This window comes from Notolepis coatsorum (assembly GCF_963971535.1).
Source record: "Notolepis coatsorum genome assembly, chromosome: 1".
NCBI classification, from domain to species: Eukaryota; Metazoa; Chordata; class Actinopteri; order Aulopiformes; family Paralepididae; genus Notolepis; species Notolepis coatsorum.
In genome coordinates this window covers 171522947-171537319 of record NC_140165.1, presented here as the reverse complement: position 1 = coordinate 171537319, position 14373 = coordinate 171522947, and the positions used below count along the sequence as shown (strand labels likewise).

The window sequence follows — 14373 nt, the reverse complement described above, 5'->3', positions numbered from 1 at the left end:
ACTAGAGACAGAAAATCCTAGAAGCATGAGCTTGGGACACTCCTCTACTGTTGATGAGAAAACATGAATTGGACAAGCATCCGAACACAGTCAACCAAGCCTACTTAAAGGCAATGCACACCTGACACCAATCAGGTGGCAATCAGGCCCACACACCTTCTTCTTCTTGTAAATTTCCGGCGGACTACGCATCTAGGCGTATTGCCGCCCTCCACATGACAGTGAGAGCACTGTAGAAATAATAGACTAATGGCGGGTCGCGACCACAAAAGCCGCACACCGCCACCTACTGTACAATCCATTTTACAATGTCCTTCTTCTCCTTCTTAGGCCGGCCACCAACTGCATGGGGCATTACCGCCATCTTCTAATGCTGCTACTTCCTGCTGCTACTTCCTGACTGGGCCCCCCTCTGTGATGCACTCATTGCCTCCTGAGTTCTGACTCTGGCCTTCTTGGTTACTTACAATCCCCTTATTCAACTCACTAACCACTTCCTCCCACATCAGACCCTCCATACCCAAGTGTTGAATTGCCACATTAACTACTAACTTGATCCTTTCCGTTTTACTCTTAACCAAAGCTGTTGCATTAACCACTCCTGCCACAAAGGCCACAATATTTAACTTCTCCTCCCACACTTTAAAAAAATAAATTGTATCTCCCCCCCCCTCCCCCTCCTTTTTCCGATATTTTTTTCTCCCATAACACTGTTAGTCATTATGCCAATTCCCAACCCCCTTCCTGGTTGTTGCGCACTCCCCCCTACTGTTGGTCCGGGACGCCGGAGACTGTCACATGCTTTCCTCCGATGCATGTGCAGCCAGCCGGTAGCCAGCCTGGCAGCGCAGATTCTCACCGGGAGAGTGTAACGTGTGGAAGGTCACACTACCTCCCTCCAGATCCTACCCTCGCTGTGCAGGCACCCCGACCGAACTGTAGGGGTCGCTGTCCACAACGCCCAGGACCCACCCATCAGCTTTCCCACCCCCTAACACTGCCAATTGTGTTAGTATGAACGACCAGCCAAGCTGATAGCAACGGCGAGAGCTGGATTCGAACCCAGCGTCTCCAGCGTTGATGGCGAGCGCCTTGCCCACTACACCACCTAGCCGCCCCCCACACCCTCTTTTTAACCTCCTGCACTACCCTCTCTGCCAAATGCCCTTCCCCAACCCCCTGTCCCTTACCTTGATCTCCCTGACATACCACCCTAGCTGCCTCTGCATACGACATCTTACCTTCCCTTCTCACTCTCTGAACCACCACCTCTCTTTTCATCACCTCACAACCCCTAAACGCTACACTATGCTCCCCACAACAGCAACAACACATCGGCCCCACTCCCTCTCCACACTTCCCATATTCATGTTCCCCGCCACATCTCGCACACCTCAGCTTCCTCCTACACGTAGTGGCTATATGGCCAAACTCCTGGCACCTATAGCATCTCAGCGGATTCTGAACAAACTCCCTAACCCTGATCGCCATATACCCTACGAACACCTCTTTAGGAACAACCTCACCCTCAAACTGAATAACTACCATCTCCGACTCTATCCTATCTGCTCCCCTCATCATACTTTCTGCACTCCTAACGTTCCCATTACGCCTGTACTCTTCAAATCCCCTACCAGCTGCTCTATACTAACCTTGATTGGAATCCCAGTAAGCAGTAACTACCCCCTTGCAACCACCATCCATTTTCTCCCCTACTCTCACTACTCTATAGACCTTCACTTTGCCAATGCTCCTCATTTCCCTTGCCTTCTCTACCTGCTCTAAACTCACACACCCTATAAACAAGTTCCCATCCCCCAACACCCTTCTGTACCCAGTGGTGCAGTGCTGGGCAACCGCGGTCAAACGGCGTTTGGGCTTCGAAGTGTGCGCATCCTATTATTATGCAAAGTCTAGGTGATAAGTGCCTAGACTTTGCATAATAATAGGATACCGTTTGGCCTCCGCCCATATTACGACTGCACCCCTGTCCGTACCTCACCTCACCTAACTGCGCTTTAATGAGTTTTGACAGCTGACCCGGCTCTATATTCCTAACTCCCTCTTCTCCCTCAAACCGCACCACTACATTCAACCCTTCTGTAAAACCCTTTCCTCTACCCTCATCCTCTGACCCACTCAAGCTATCTCCCCTCTCTTTCTTCCTCTTACTCTCCTTCCCCTCACTTTCCCTACTCTTCTTCCCCACCTTTTTCCACCCTTCTCCCCCACTCTCCTCCCCACTACACTCCATACTGTCCCCACCCGTCCCCTTCCCTTCGTCATGGCCATTCTCAACCCTATCCTTGTTGTTCAAATCCTGGCAACTAACACTAATATTTCGCCGGCCCACACACCTGCCATGCCACATGGCAATTAACTGGTGTCTGGTGATTGACAGCTCACCAGAGAAACCCAAAAATAACCGGTGTCTGGTGATTGACAGCTCACTAGAGAAAACCCTAAATAAATCCAAAGCACACTAGAATAAACTAAAATAAAACCCACATAACCCGTGATCCATCACAGAAACAGCATCACTCACATTCCTGAAGTCTGGAGATACACTGGGACTGGTGAAGGACTGGAACCCCTGGATAGAGAGACATTATATTAAACAGTCAGACTCATTCGAAAATCACCTACAGTAGAACTGTATTATTTCTGTGGTTTTGTTTCAGATGCACACATGGCTGTAGAAATACTAGAGTGAATCACTATAGAAATAACCATATACATAGTATTTCTATGGTAAAACCACATAAATATTACAGTGATTCACCATACATTTCTATTGACTTTCCTACTGCAAATAGTACATGGGCAGTCACAGAAATGTAAAAGTAGATCTATATAGTTTAAATATGAAAGTAGAAGTAGCATATTCAGTAGAAACAGTTAAAGTTAGTCCTAATGCTATCTATACGACTGAATAGCTAGTTCTCTGAGGTCGAGGCTCCCGTGCACGGGAGAACAATAGGGAGAACAATAGGCTCGAAAAGGTGTGAAAACGTCCTCATCTCGGCGGAGAGGATTTTTCATTAACACAGCTTGCGCCAAAAACGAGTTTACTCGTTATTGCCCGCCAAACGAATAGCGCCAACAACGAGTTTACTCGTTTTTATGATTGTTATTTCCTTTATTTGCTATTGGCATTCATAATTCATCCAGGAAGGCTCCGGCAGCCAGCTGGACCCTGTCTGATATTTCAACGCCTCAATACCACCGCCTGGTGGATTTCGGGCGAGTTGCACTCCACTCTAAACCGGATGTGGCGCTCTGTGCATCGGGGAAAATCCTCCGGCAGAAATATCTTGTAACGTGGATCAAGATACACACTTGAGTGCATGGGATCGCTTTCGAGACGCAAGAATCAATATGCTTTCGGCGTTTATTGCGTCATACAAACGGAAAAAGGATCTAGCAGATGGACATCAAATAATTGGAAAAAAGATTCTCCAGACGCATCGGCCACAGGTAAGAGGAATCTAATGTTAATTCCAGCTCGACTGTCCATTTATTTCATTGCAATCTATCCGATCAACGTATGGTGTCGTACTAAAGAAAGCCGTTAGTGACAATCAAGGAATCATAAACGACCCCCCCCCCCTTTCCTTCACGCATGATGGAGCATAATGTATAGCGATCATATGCATTTGAATTTTTTAATATAGCGTGTATAGGAACGAAACGCCAATCGATAATGTATAATACGCGTCGGGGCCTATAGCGCGCGTTCTAGGAATTACTGCTATACACTCTAAAAACATACTTATATTCACGACGGTACTAACACGACAATGTATGAATGGAAAAATATAACGTTCCGACATCCGGAACGATAGATACCCGATGTTGAATGGGCCATAGTAATGTCGATATACCGTAAATCTTCAAATATAAGACGGGTCTTCTATTTACCTCAGCTGCAAAGAGCACCAGGCCTTTTTTAGAGAGAGGCAGACCTTAATTTAAAAAAATTACACTCATGGACATAATCCCTTCATTTTCAGACTTTTATTGCATTATTATTATTATTATTATTATTATTATTATTATTATTATTATTATTATTATTATTATTATTATTATTATTATTATTATTTTTTATTTATTTTTTTAATACGTACATTGTCTGTCTACATTTATTTAGACTAGCATTGGTATTTAAATATTGAGTGCAGTTGAGTAATTGTGGGATTAACGTAATTCACACACTGAAGTTGGAACTGTCTATACTAGGTTGTGGGGTCCGGGGACGGTTTAGCGTGTGGTACCGTCTCGACTTCTTCAGTTGAATCGAGTTGTTTACATGCAGTAGCTTTAGCTACTAACGTTATCATAGCATCATGGTCTGTAATGTGTCAACTGGACAAAGCCAGCCTCGTCTGCCAATGTCATATAGATAGCGAACGTTAACGTTTGCAAACGAAGTCAACGTCATCCAGCTGACCCCACAGATTTACCATATTATGACAACGTTAGCTAGCGGCTAGCGCTAAAGCTAACCAGAGGGAAACGTTAATGTACGGTAGTCAGTGTAGCGGGAGGCAGCACTTGATTTCCATTGGCCAGAGTTTATCTCATTCTATATCACGGCACGAAAAAATACTTTTTTTTGCGACCTTATATTAAAGACAGGCCTGTGTTTGTCTAAATGCATTGAGGATTTACGGTAGCTATAATATTTAAAAAGTTATAGCCCTGCAAAGAAGGTGAGCCACTACATAGGGTTACAGCACTGGCAGAGAGTGGTATAAGATGGGCATACTGCGTGGCGCAGAATGTGTTAATGCCGAAAATGTTGCGCGATTCAGAATTAGGTAACAAATATTTGATATTCGCAATTTCTAGTGCTTTGAAATGTTCTATCTGTTTCCTTATTTGCTAAATGTAATACGACTTGTAAATGGTGATAGAATAGCCCTGTTTTTCAATGTGTACATAATGTAAATATCTGTAGATGACAGCATCTACTCTGACGGATCTATAGAGGAAACAGCAGTTTTCATTTGTGTGTGTTTTCAAGTTATACTGGGGAGCCACAGACAGCCAGAGCGGAGACCAGATAAGGACTTGGGCTGTGCGCCAAGGTCAATCACTGAGGACAGAGAGGGGGGCAGGGCAGGCCGCAGAGAGAGAGCCTAGAAGCATGAGCTTGGGACACTCCTCTACTGTTGATGAGAAAACATGAATTGGACAAGCATCCGAACACAGTCAACCAAGCCTACTTAAAGGCAATGCACACCTGACACCAATCAGGTGGCAATCAGGCCCACACACCTTCTTCTTCTTGTAAATTTCCGGCGGACTACGCATCTAGGCGTATTGCCGCCCTCCACATGACAGTGAGAGCACTGTAGAAATAATAGACTAATGGCGGGTCGCGACCACAAAAGCCGCACACCGCCACCTACTGTACAATCCATTTTACAATGTCCTTCTTCTCCTTCTTAGGCCGGCCACCAACTGCATGGGGCATTACCGCCATCTTCTAATGCTGCTACTTCCTGCTGCTACTTCCTGACTGGGCCCCCCTCTGTGATGCACTCATTGCCTCCTGAGTTCTGACTCTGGCCTTCTTGGTTACTTACAATCCCCTTATTCAACTCACTAACCACTTCCTCCCACATCAGACCCTCCATACCCAAGTGTTGAATTGCCACATTAACTACTAACTTGATCCTTTCCGTTTTACTCTTAACCAAAGCTGTTGCATTAACCACTCCTGCCACAAAGGCCACAATATTTAACTTCTCCTCCCACACTTTAAAAAAATAAATTGTATCTCCCCCCCCCTCCCCCTCCTTTTTCCGATATTTTTTTCTCCCATAACACTGTTAGTCATTATGCCAATTCCCAACCCCCTTCCTGGTTGTTGCGCACTCCCCCCTACTGTTGGTCCGGGACGCCGGAGACTGTCACATGCTTTCCTCCGATGCATGTGCAGCCAGCCGGTAGCCAGCCTGGCAGCGCAGATTCTCACCGGGAGAGTGTAACGTGTGGAAGGTCACACTACCTCCCTCCAGATCCTACCCTCGCTGTGCAGGCACCCCGACCGAACTGTAGGGGTCGCTGTCCACAACGCCCAGGACCCACCCATCAGCTTTCCCACCCCCTAACACTGCCAATTGTGTTAGTATGAACGACCAGCCAAGCTGATAGCAACGGCGAGAGCTGGATTCGAACCCAGCGTCTCCAGCGTTGATGGCGAGCGCCTTGCCCACTACACCACCTAGCCGCCCCCCACACCCTCTTTTTAACCTCCTGCACTACCCTCTCTGCCAAATGCCCTTCCCCAACCCCCTGTCCCTTACCTTGATCTCCCTGACATACCACCCTAGCTGCCTCTGCATACGACATCTTACCTTCCCTTCTCACTCTCTGAACCACCACCTCTCTTTTCATCACCTCACAACCCCTAAACGCTACACTATGCTCCCCACAACAGCAACAACACATCGGCCCCACTCCCTCTCCACACTTCCCATATTCATGTTCCCCGCCACATCTCGCACACCTCAGCTTCCTCCTACACGTAGTGGCTATATGGCCAAACTCCTGGCACCTATAGCATCTCAGCGGATTCTGAACAAACTCCCTAACCCTGATCGCCATATACCCTACGAACACCTCTTTAGGAACAACCTCACCCTCAAACTGAATAACTACCATCTCCGACTCTATCCTATCTGCTCCCCTCATCATACTTTCTGCACTCCTAACGTTCCCATTACGCCTGTACTCTTCAAATCCCCTACCAGCTGCTCTATACTAACCTTGATTGGAATCCCAGTAAGCAGTAACTACCCCCTTGCAACCACCATCCATTTTCTCCCCTACTCTCACTACTCTATAGACCTTCACTTTGCCAATGCTCCTCATTTCCCTTGCCTTCTCTACCTGCTCTAAACTCACACACCCTATAAACAAGTTCCCATCCCCCAACACCCTTCTGTACCCAGTGGTGCAGTGCTGGGCAACCGCGGTCAAACGGCGTTTGGGCTTCGAAGTGTGCGCATCCTATTATTATGCAAAGTCTAGGTGATAAGTGCCTAGACTTTGCATAATAATAGGATACCGTTTGGCCTCCGCCCATATTACGACTGCACCCCTGTCCGTACCTCACCTCACCTAACTGCGCTTTAATGAGTTTTGACAGCTGACCCGGCTCTATATTCCTAACTCCCTCTTCTCCCTCAAACCGCACCACTACATTCAACCCTTCTGTAAAACCCTTTCCTCTACCCTCATCCTCTGACCCACTCAAGCTATCTCCCCTCTCTTTCTTCCTCTTACTCTCCTTCCCCTCACTTTCCCTACTCTTCTTCCCCACCTTTTTCCACCCTTCTCCCCCACTCTCCTCCCCACTACACTCCATACTGTCCCCACCCGTCCCCTTCCCTTCGTCATGGCCATTCTCAACCCTATCCTTGTTGTTCAAATCCTGGCAACTAACACTAATATTTCGCCGGCCCACACACCTGCCATGCCACATGGCAATTAACTGGTGTCTGGTGATTGACAGCTCACCAGAGAAACCCAAAAATAACCGGTGTCTGGTGATTGACAGCTCACTAGAGAAAACCCTAAATAAATCCAAAGCACACTAGAATAAACTAAAATAAAACCCACATAACCCGTGATCCATCACAGAAACAGCATCACTCACATTCCTGAAGTCTGGAGATACACTGGGACTGGTGAAGGACTGGAACCCCTGGATAGAGAGACATTATATTAAACAGTCAGACTCATTCGAAAATCACCTACAGTAGAACTGTATTATTTCTGTGGTTTTGTTTCAGATGCACACATGGCTGTAGAAATACTAGAGTGAATCACTATAGAAATAACCATATACATAGTATTTCTATGGTAAAACCACATAAATATTACAGTGATTCACCATACATTTCTATTGACTTTCCTACTGCAAATAGTACATGGGCAGTCACAGAAATGTAAAAGTAGATCTATATAGTTTAAATATGAAAGTAGAAGTAGCATATTCAGTAGAAACAGTTAAAGTTAGTCCTAATGCTATCTATACGACTGAATAGCTAGTTCTCTGAGGTCGAGGCTCCCGTGCACGGGAGAACAATAGGGAGAACAATAGGCTCGAAAAGGTGTGAAAACGTCCTCATCTCGGCGGAGAGGATTTTTCATTAACACAGCTTGCGCCAAAAACGAGTTTACTCGTTATTGCCCGCCAAACGAATAGCGCCAACAACGAGTTTACTCGTTTTTATGATTGTTATTTCCTTTATTTGCTATTGGCATTCATAATTCATCCAGGAAGGCTCCGGCAGCCAGCTGGACCCTGTCTGATATTTCAACGCCTCAATACCACCGCCTGGTGGATTTCGGGCGAGTTGCACTCCACTCTAAACCGGATGTGGCGCTCTGTGCATCGGGGAAAATCCTCCGGCAGAAATATCTTGTAACGTGGATCAAGATACACACTTGAGTGCATGGGATCGCTTTCGAGACGCAAGAATCAATATGCTTTCGGCGTTTATTGCGTCATACAAACGGAAAAAGGATCTAGCAGATGGACATCAAATAATTGGAAAAAAGATTCTCCAGACGCATCGGCCACAGGTAAGAGGAATCTAATGTTAATTCCAGCTCGACTGTCCATTTATTTCATTGCAATCTATCCGATCAACGTATGGTGTCGTACTAAAGAAAGCCGTTAGTGACAATCAAGGAATCATAAACGACCCCCCCCCCCCCTTTCCTTCACGCATGATGGAGCATAATGTATAGCGATCATATGCATTTGAATTTTTTAATATAGCGTGTATAGGAACGAAACGCCAATCGATAATGTATAATACGCGTCGGGGCCTATAGCGCGCGTTCTAGGAATTACTGCTATACACTCTAAAAACATACTTATATTCACGACGGTACTAACACGACAATGTATGAATGGAAAAATATAACGTTCCGACATCCGGAACGATAGATACCCGATGTTGAATGGGCCATAGTAATGTCGATATACCGTAAATCTTCAAATATAAGACGGGTCTTCTATTTACCTCAGCTGCAAAGAGCACCAGGCCTTTTTTAGAGAGAGGCAGACCTTAATTTAAAAAAATTACACTCATGGACATAATCCCTTCATTTTCAGACTTTTATTGCATTATTATTATTATTATTATTATTATTATTATTATTATTATTATTATTATTATTATTATTATTATTATTATTATTATTATTATTATTTTTTTTTTAATACGTACATTGTCTGTCTACATTTATTTAGACTAGCATTGGTATTTAAATATTGAGTGCAGTTGAGTAATTGTGGGATTAACGTAATTCACACACTGAAGTTGGAACTGTCTATACTAGGTTGTGGGGTCCGGGGACGGTTTAGCGTGTGGTACCGTCTCGACTTCTTCAGTTGAATCGAGTTGTTTACATGCAGTAGCTTTAGCTACTAACGTTATCATAGCATCATGGTCTGTAATGTGTCAACTGGACAAAGCCAGCCTCGTCTGCCAATGTCATATAGATAGCGAACGTTAACGTTTGCAAACGAAGTCAACGTCATCCAGCTGACCCCACAGATTTACCATATTATGACAACGTTAGCTAGCGGCTAGCGCTAAAGCTAACCAGAGGGAAACGTTAATGTACGGTAGTCAGTGTAGCGGGAGGCAGCACTTGATTTCCATTGGCCAGAGTTTATCTCATTCTATATCACGGCACGAAAAAATACTTTTTTTTGCGACCTTATATTAAAGACAGGCCTGTGTTTGTCTAAATGCATTGAGGATTTACGGTAGCTATAATATTTAAAAAGTTATAGCCCTGCAAAGAAGGTGAGCCACTACATAGGGTTACAGCACTGGCCGAGAGTGGTATAAGATGGGCATACTGCGTGGCGCAGAATGTGTTAATGCCGAAAATGTTGCGCGATTCAGAATTAGGTAACAAATATTTGATATTCGCAATTTCTAGTGCTTTGAAATGTTCTATCTGTTTCCTTATTTGCTAAATGTAATACGACTTGTAAATGGTGATAGAATAGCCCTGTTTTTCAATGTGTACATAATGTAAATATCTGTAGATGACAGCATCTACTCTGACGGATCTATAGAGGAAACAGCAGTTTTCATTTGTGTGTGTTTTCAAGTTATACTGGGGAGCCACAGACAGCCAGAGCGGAGACCAGATAAGGACTTGGGCTGTGCGCCAAGGTCAATCACTGAGGACAGAGAGGGGGGCAGGGCAGGCCGCAGAGAGAGAGCCTTTTGAATGATAGCAGCGTTAAAGTGTGTCAGAGGTGACAAGAGCGCCGTTGCCATGGCATCGCGTCACTTAGTAACGAGAGAAGGGCCGTGGCTACGGGGATGGTCGCCGGTTGCTAGGGGAAAGAGTCAAGACTTATAGCTGTGAGTTCTTCTGGTTAGACTCAGACTAACAAATGAACACGTAGACGCGTGGACACGTAGACAGAGACCTCAGGAGCTAGAGGGTGGGGGAAGGGAAGCTGATGCGTGGCCCCCACCTTTTTGGATAACACTAGGCCGTGACAACCACCGGGCTGATAGAGAGAGAGATCATTAGAATCTTGTACAGAGTATGTTTATGAGAATAAACGTCAACATCCAGGAGAGGTATCCTGTTTCCAGTGTCTCGTTAATTCTTTTTGAGACGAATGCATCAACGGGGAAGATATCGTGTATCAGCTAGAGAATGAGTAAACACAACGCAGAAACTTCACAGAGCCACAGGTGATGAGGTGATTACTGGCTGATAGAGACGAGAATCCAACAATGGGTTAATTATTGTTAACTTGTCCGGCTGTATGATTTCCCTTGCTGTCTAAGGAACTACACTTGAGTCATAGGGGAGGGGCTGAGTACTTTCACTCTCCCTTTGTGTGTGTGTGTGTGTGTGTGTGTGTGTGTGTGTGTGTGTGCACAGCACATAATACAGTACCTCCGGGAATCCGCGGATGGTCACGGAAAAGTGACCATACCACGACGTCGGAAGCTCTGATCGAGTCATGCTTGGTTTTAAATTGTTCAGGAGACTCATTATGACAAACGCCTCCTTATGATCGTGTCTCTAAAAATTACAGATCGAGCTTGGTCTTCTTGTTTGGGGATAAAGCTTATGTGCTGCTTGTGCTTGTTGCATGTTACGGAATTCCACCAAAAGGAGATTCCACCCGAAGTTAAAAAAATAAATAAAAAATGTTGATCCACTTGTTCTCCTTATTTTCTATTTTTCTCCCATCCCAATTTCGTGTTTCCAATTCTCCCCTCCCCTGTCTTGAACGTTGCTTGCATATGCCCCCCAATGGTTGGTTGTAGGGAGGATAGAAGCCTTGCATCACGTGTCCCCTCCGGTACACGAGGAGGCAGCCTGTCACATATTTTCACCTGCCAGCGCGGACTCTCATTGGTGAGGTGTAACGTGTGGGAGGCTCACACTACCCCCGCCATTTCCTGTCTCTGCTGTGCAGGCGTCCCCCAACCGACCTGTAGGAGTCGCTGTCCACAACGTCCAGATTACCACCCATCGACTTCCACCCGCTGACTCTGCCAATTGAGCCAGTATGACGGCCGGCCCAAGCCGGAGGCAACACCGACAGCGGATTCGAACCCGGTGTCTCTTGTGTTGGTGACGAGCGCAATGTCCGCTGCGCCACCCAGCCGTTGGAGTTGAAATTAAGATTTGTAACAATTTTGTGTTTTGTGATTGTAATTTAGCTTGTTTCACCTGTTTGATTAATCTCATCACTTATTTTGTTTCCATGATTCCATAAATGGTTGGATTAGTGTTGCATAGAGTCATTGAGCTGATGGCCTGGGGATAGAAGCAGGGGTCACAAGTCATTAGACTAACAAAGGGCTGCTCTCAGACTGGATGTGTCAAGTCGGGGGGGGGGGGGGGGTTACATTGCTTTCTGGGTAAATGAGTCATTATACATGACAAGAGAAATGGTTCGGGTTTCTTTGAAGCCCTCTAGCTCAGAAAAGAGTTGTGTGTTATAAGCGTGCTTCATAAGCCATAGATTGAAAAGTATCTGCCTGATTTGTACAAGTGATGGCTTATTTGGAGGGTATGAACCTGCACTTTCATATTATGTAAAACAAATAAAGGAATTAAATCCCCCTAACGGGCCCAGAATCGGGGGGGGGGGGGGGGGGGGGGGGGGGGTTCAGAAACACAAAAAAGCCCAGACCTCCTGAGTACAATGGATGTGGTTCAAAGATATATGGAAGGCATATTCATCAGAAACAGTTACAGTCAGTCCTATGGATAAGACTGAATATCTAGTGAACCTGAATGAACTGGATGTGGTCGTCAGTTTGCTCCAGCTGCTCCAGCTCGACCCCTCTCCTCCTCAGATCCTCTATCTCCTGGTCCAGTTGCTTCAGGACCCCTTCAGCCTGACTCTGTTGAGACACAAAGACATGAATGGACTGCATTTTTATAGCACATTCTTCTAAAGAGCTTTACAACTTATGCCTCACATTCACTCACATACACACACACATACACACACGCACACACACACACACCGAAGGCTGAGGTTAACATGCAATGCGCTAACCTGCTTGTTGGTTCTGTCAGTGTCTTTTTCTTTATTAACCTCTTAACACATTAATTGCCAATGACGAGTATACCTCGTCATGTATCCCAGAGCTCCACCATAAAAAACCTCTGAGTCATTTTTGATTCCTCCATCTCATTTAATGCACATATAAAAAATATTCACCAAAATTGCCTTCTTCCATCTTCGTAATATCGCAAAAAATTGCCCCATTTTAACTCTGGCTGATGCTGAAACCCTAATTCTAGACTACTGTAATGCACTTTTTTCAGGCCTACCTAATTCAAGCATCAAAAATCTTCAACTCGTGCAAAATGCGGCTGCACGGATACTAACTAAAACTAGAAAATTTGATCACATCACACCAGTTTTGTCCGCCCTACACTGGCTTCCTATTCAAGCCCGATCTGACTTTAAAGTGCTACTCCTCACCTACAAAATTTTAAATGGGCTTGCACCACTCTATCTATCCGATCTCATCTCCCGATACTCGCCCGCTCGTGCTCTGCGCTCACAAAATGCGGGGCTTCTATCGATTCTGTGGGATAAAATCAATCAATTTATGTCCCTAGATACATGTATTAATGTATTCCTATTATCAGGTCTCAGCCTGTAGTTATTTTAGCATGTCTGTGGCCTGACTGAGGTGTCACAATCTATTTGTTACCGGAAGGGTCAGTGCAGCTGTTGGTAAAAAGCCACACAGCCCCAAGAACTGATGAGGTGACGGGTTTGGCTGACCACTGACAGGGAGCATTGTCAGGATCTAGAATAATGTATAATACCTATGAATCAATCCATTTATCTATTGTAAGAACCATAAGATATCTACAAATGTGTGTACCATTAAAATGTGTTATTATGATATGGTATTAAAACAGGCCTATGTGTCACCATGACCCCAGCTGTCTGAAACTACCAGGAGACAGATGTAATTCTAGACCCTTGTCATTTCAACTGTTTACCTTATATAGACATTGTTTAAAGTCCAGAACCTTTCTTCATGCTAATTTGGAAGGAAGGCACCTCATTCGCTCAGAACACCAACCACCTGACTATAAAAATGACAATGTGATTCGGATCGGGAGACTTCTGCTCGGCCTTCACCAAAGCTAAGTTGGAACTCTCCACTCTCAGCTGTTTGTGTAAATACTCTGTAATATTGAATATTCACTCTGTAATAAATATTTGATTGCTAACACCCTCTCCTCATCTTTCAAGGTCAATAAAAGAATATGCCTTATCAATTCCTAGGATTAAAAAGAAATCCGCTGGCCACAGAGCCTTTGTCTACCGCGCTCCCTACCTGTGGAACAAATTACCTGCCGTCGTCAGGGGTGCCTGCTCTGTCAAAGCTTTTAAATCCCTGCTTAACACTTTAAGGACCAGCCACGAGTTAACTCGTGTTTCGATTCCACCCGTTGAGGACCCTCGTGGCAAGTTGTTATTGTTTTATTCCATATTAATAAACAGATCAAGATCCCGGATCGACTCTGCAGATTTACCCGCCAGATTTAAATCGGCGACATGCAATACCGGCCAGATCCTCTTAGGGGCGCCATCGCTCCACTGCAGTATCATTGAGGCCGAATGGGAAAATTATATTTTTTACTGTCTGGGGCATTTCATATGAGCCTGGATCCCAGCCGAACATCCTCCATCTTTGATCACGTTACGGAACGCAGATATCAGCCTGGAATAATGGGATTTATGATCAGCCAATGGACATATCGATCTACCAGATGCCGATGAATAATGACGAAATGCTGCCGTCGATCACATGG

At 45.1% G+C, this 14373-nt stretch overlaps 1 protein-coding gene across 2 annotated transcripts in view; it reads right to left on the bottom strand.

The window, feature by feature from the left end:
- The window catches only part of LOC311231996 (tripartite motif-containing protein 16-like), a 67414-nt gene that overhangs the window by 42161 nt on the left and 10880 nt on the right, over positions 1-14373 (bottom strand). For both annotated transcript variants that reach the window (XM_084318644.1, XM_084318645.1), the window contains exons 3-5: positions 12318-12431; positions 7673-7720; positions 2546-2593 (exon numbers count right to left, since the gene is read on the bottom strand). In XM_084318644.1, coding sequence (XP_084174770.1) covers positions 2546-2593; positions 7673-7720; positions 12318-12431 — 210 coding nt within the window. The remainder of the gene's footprint in view (positions 1-2545; positions 2594-7672; positions 7721-12317; positions 12432-14373) is intronic.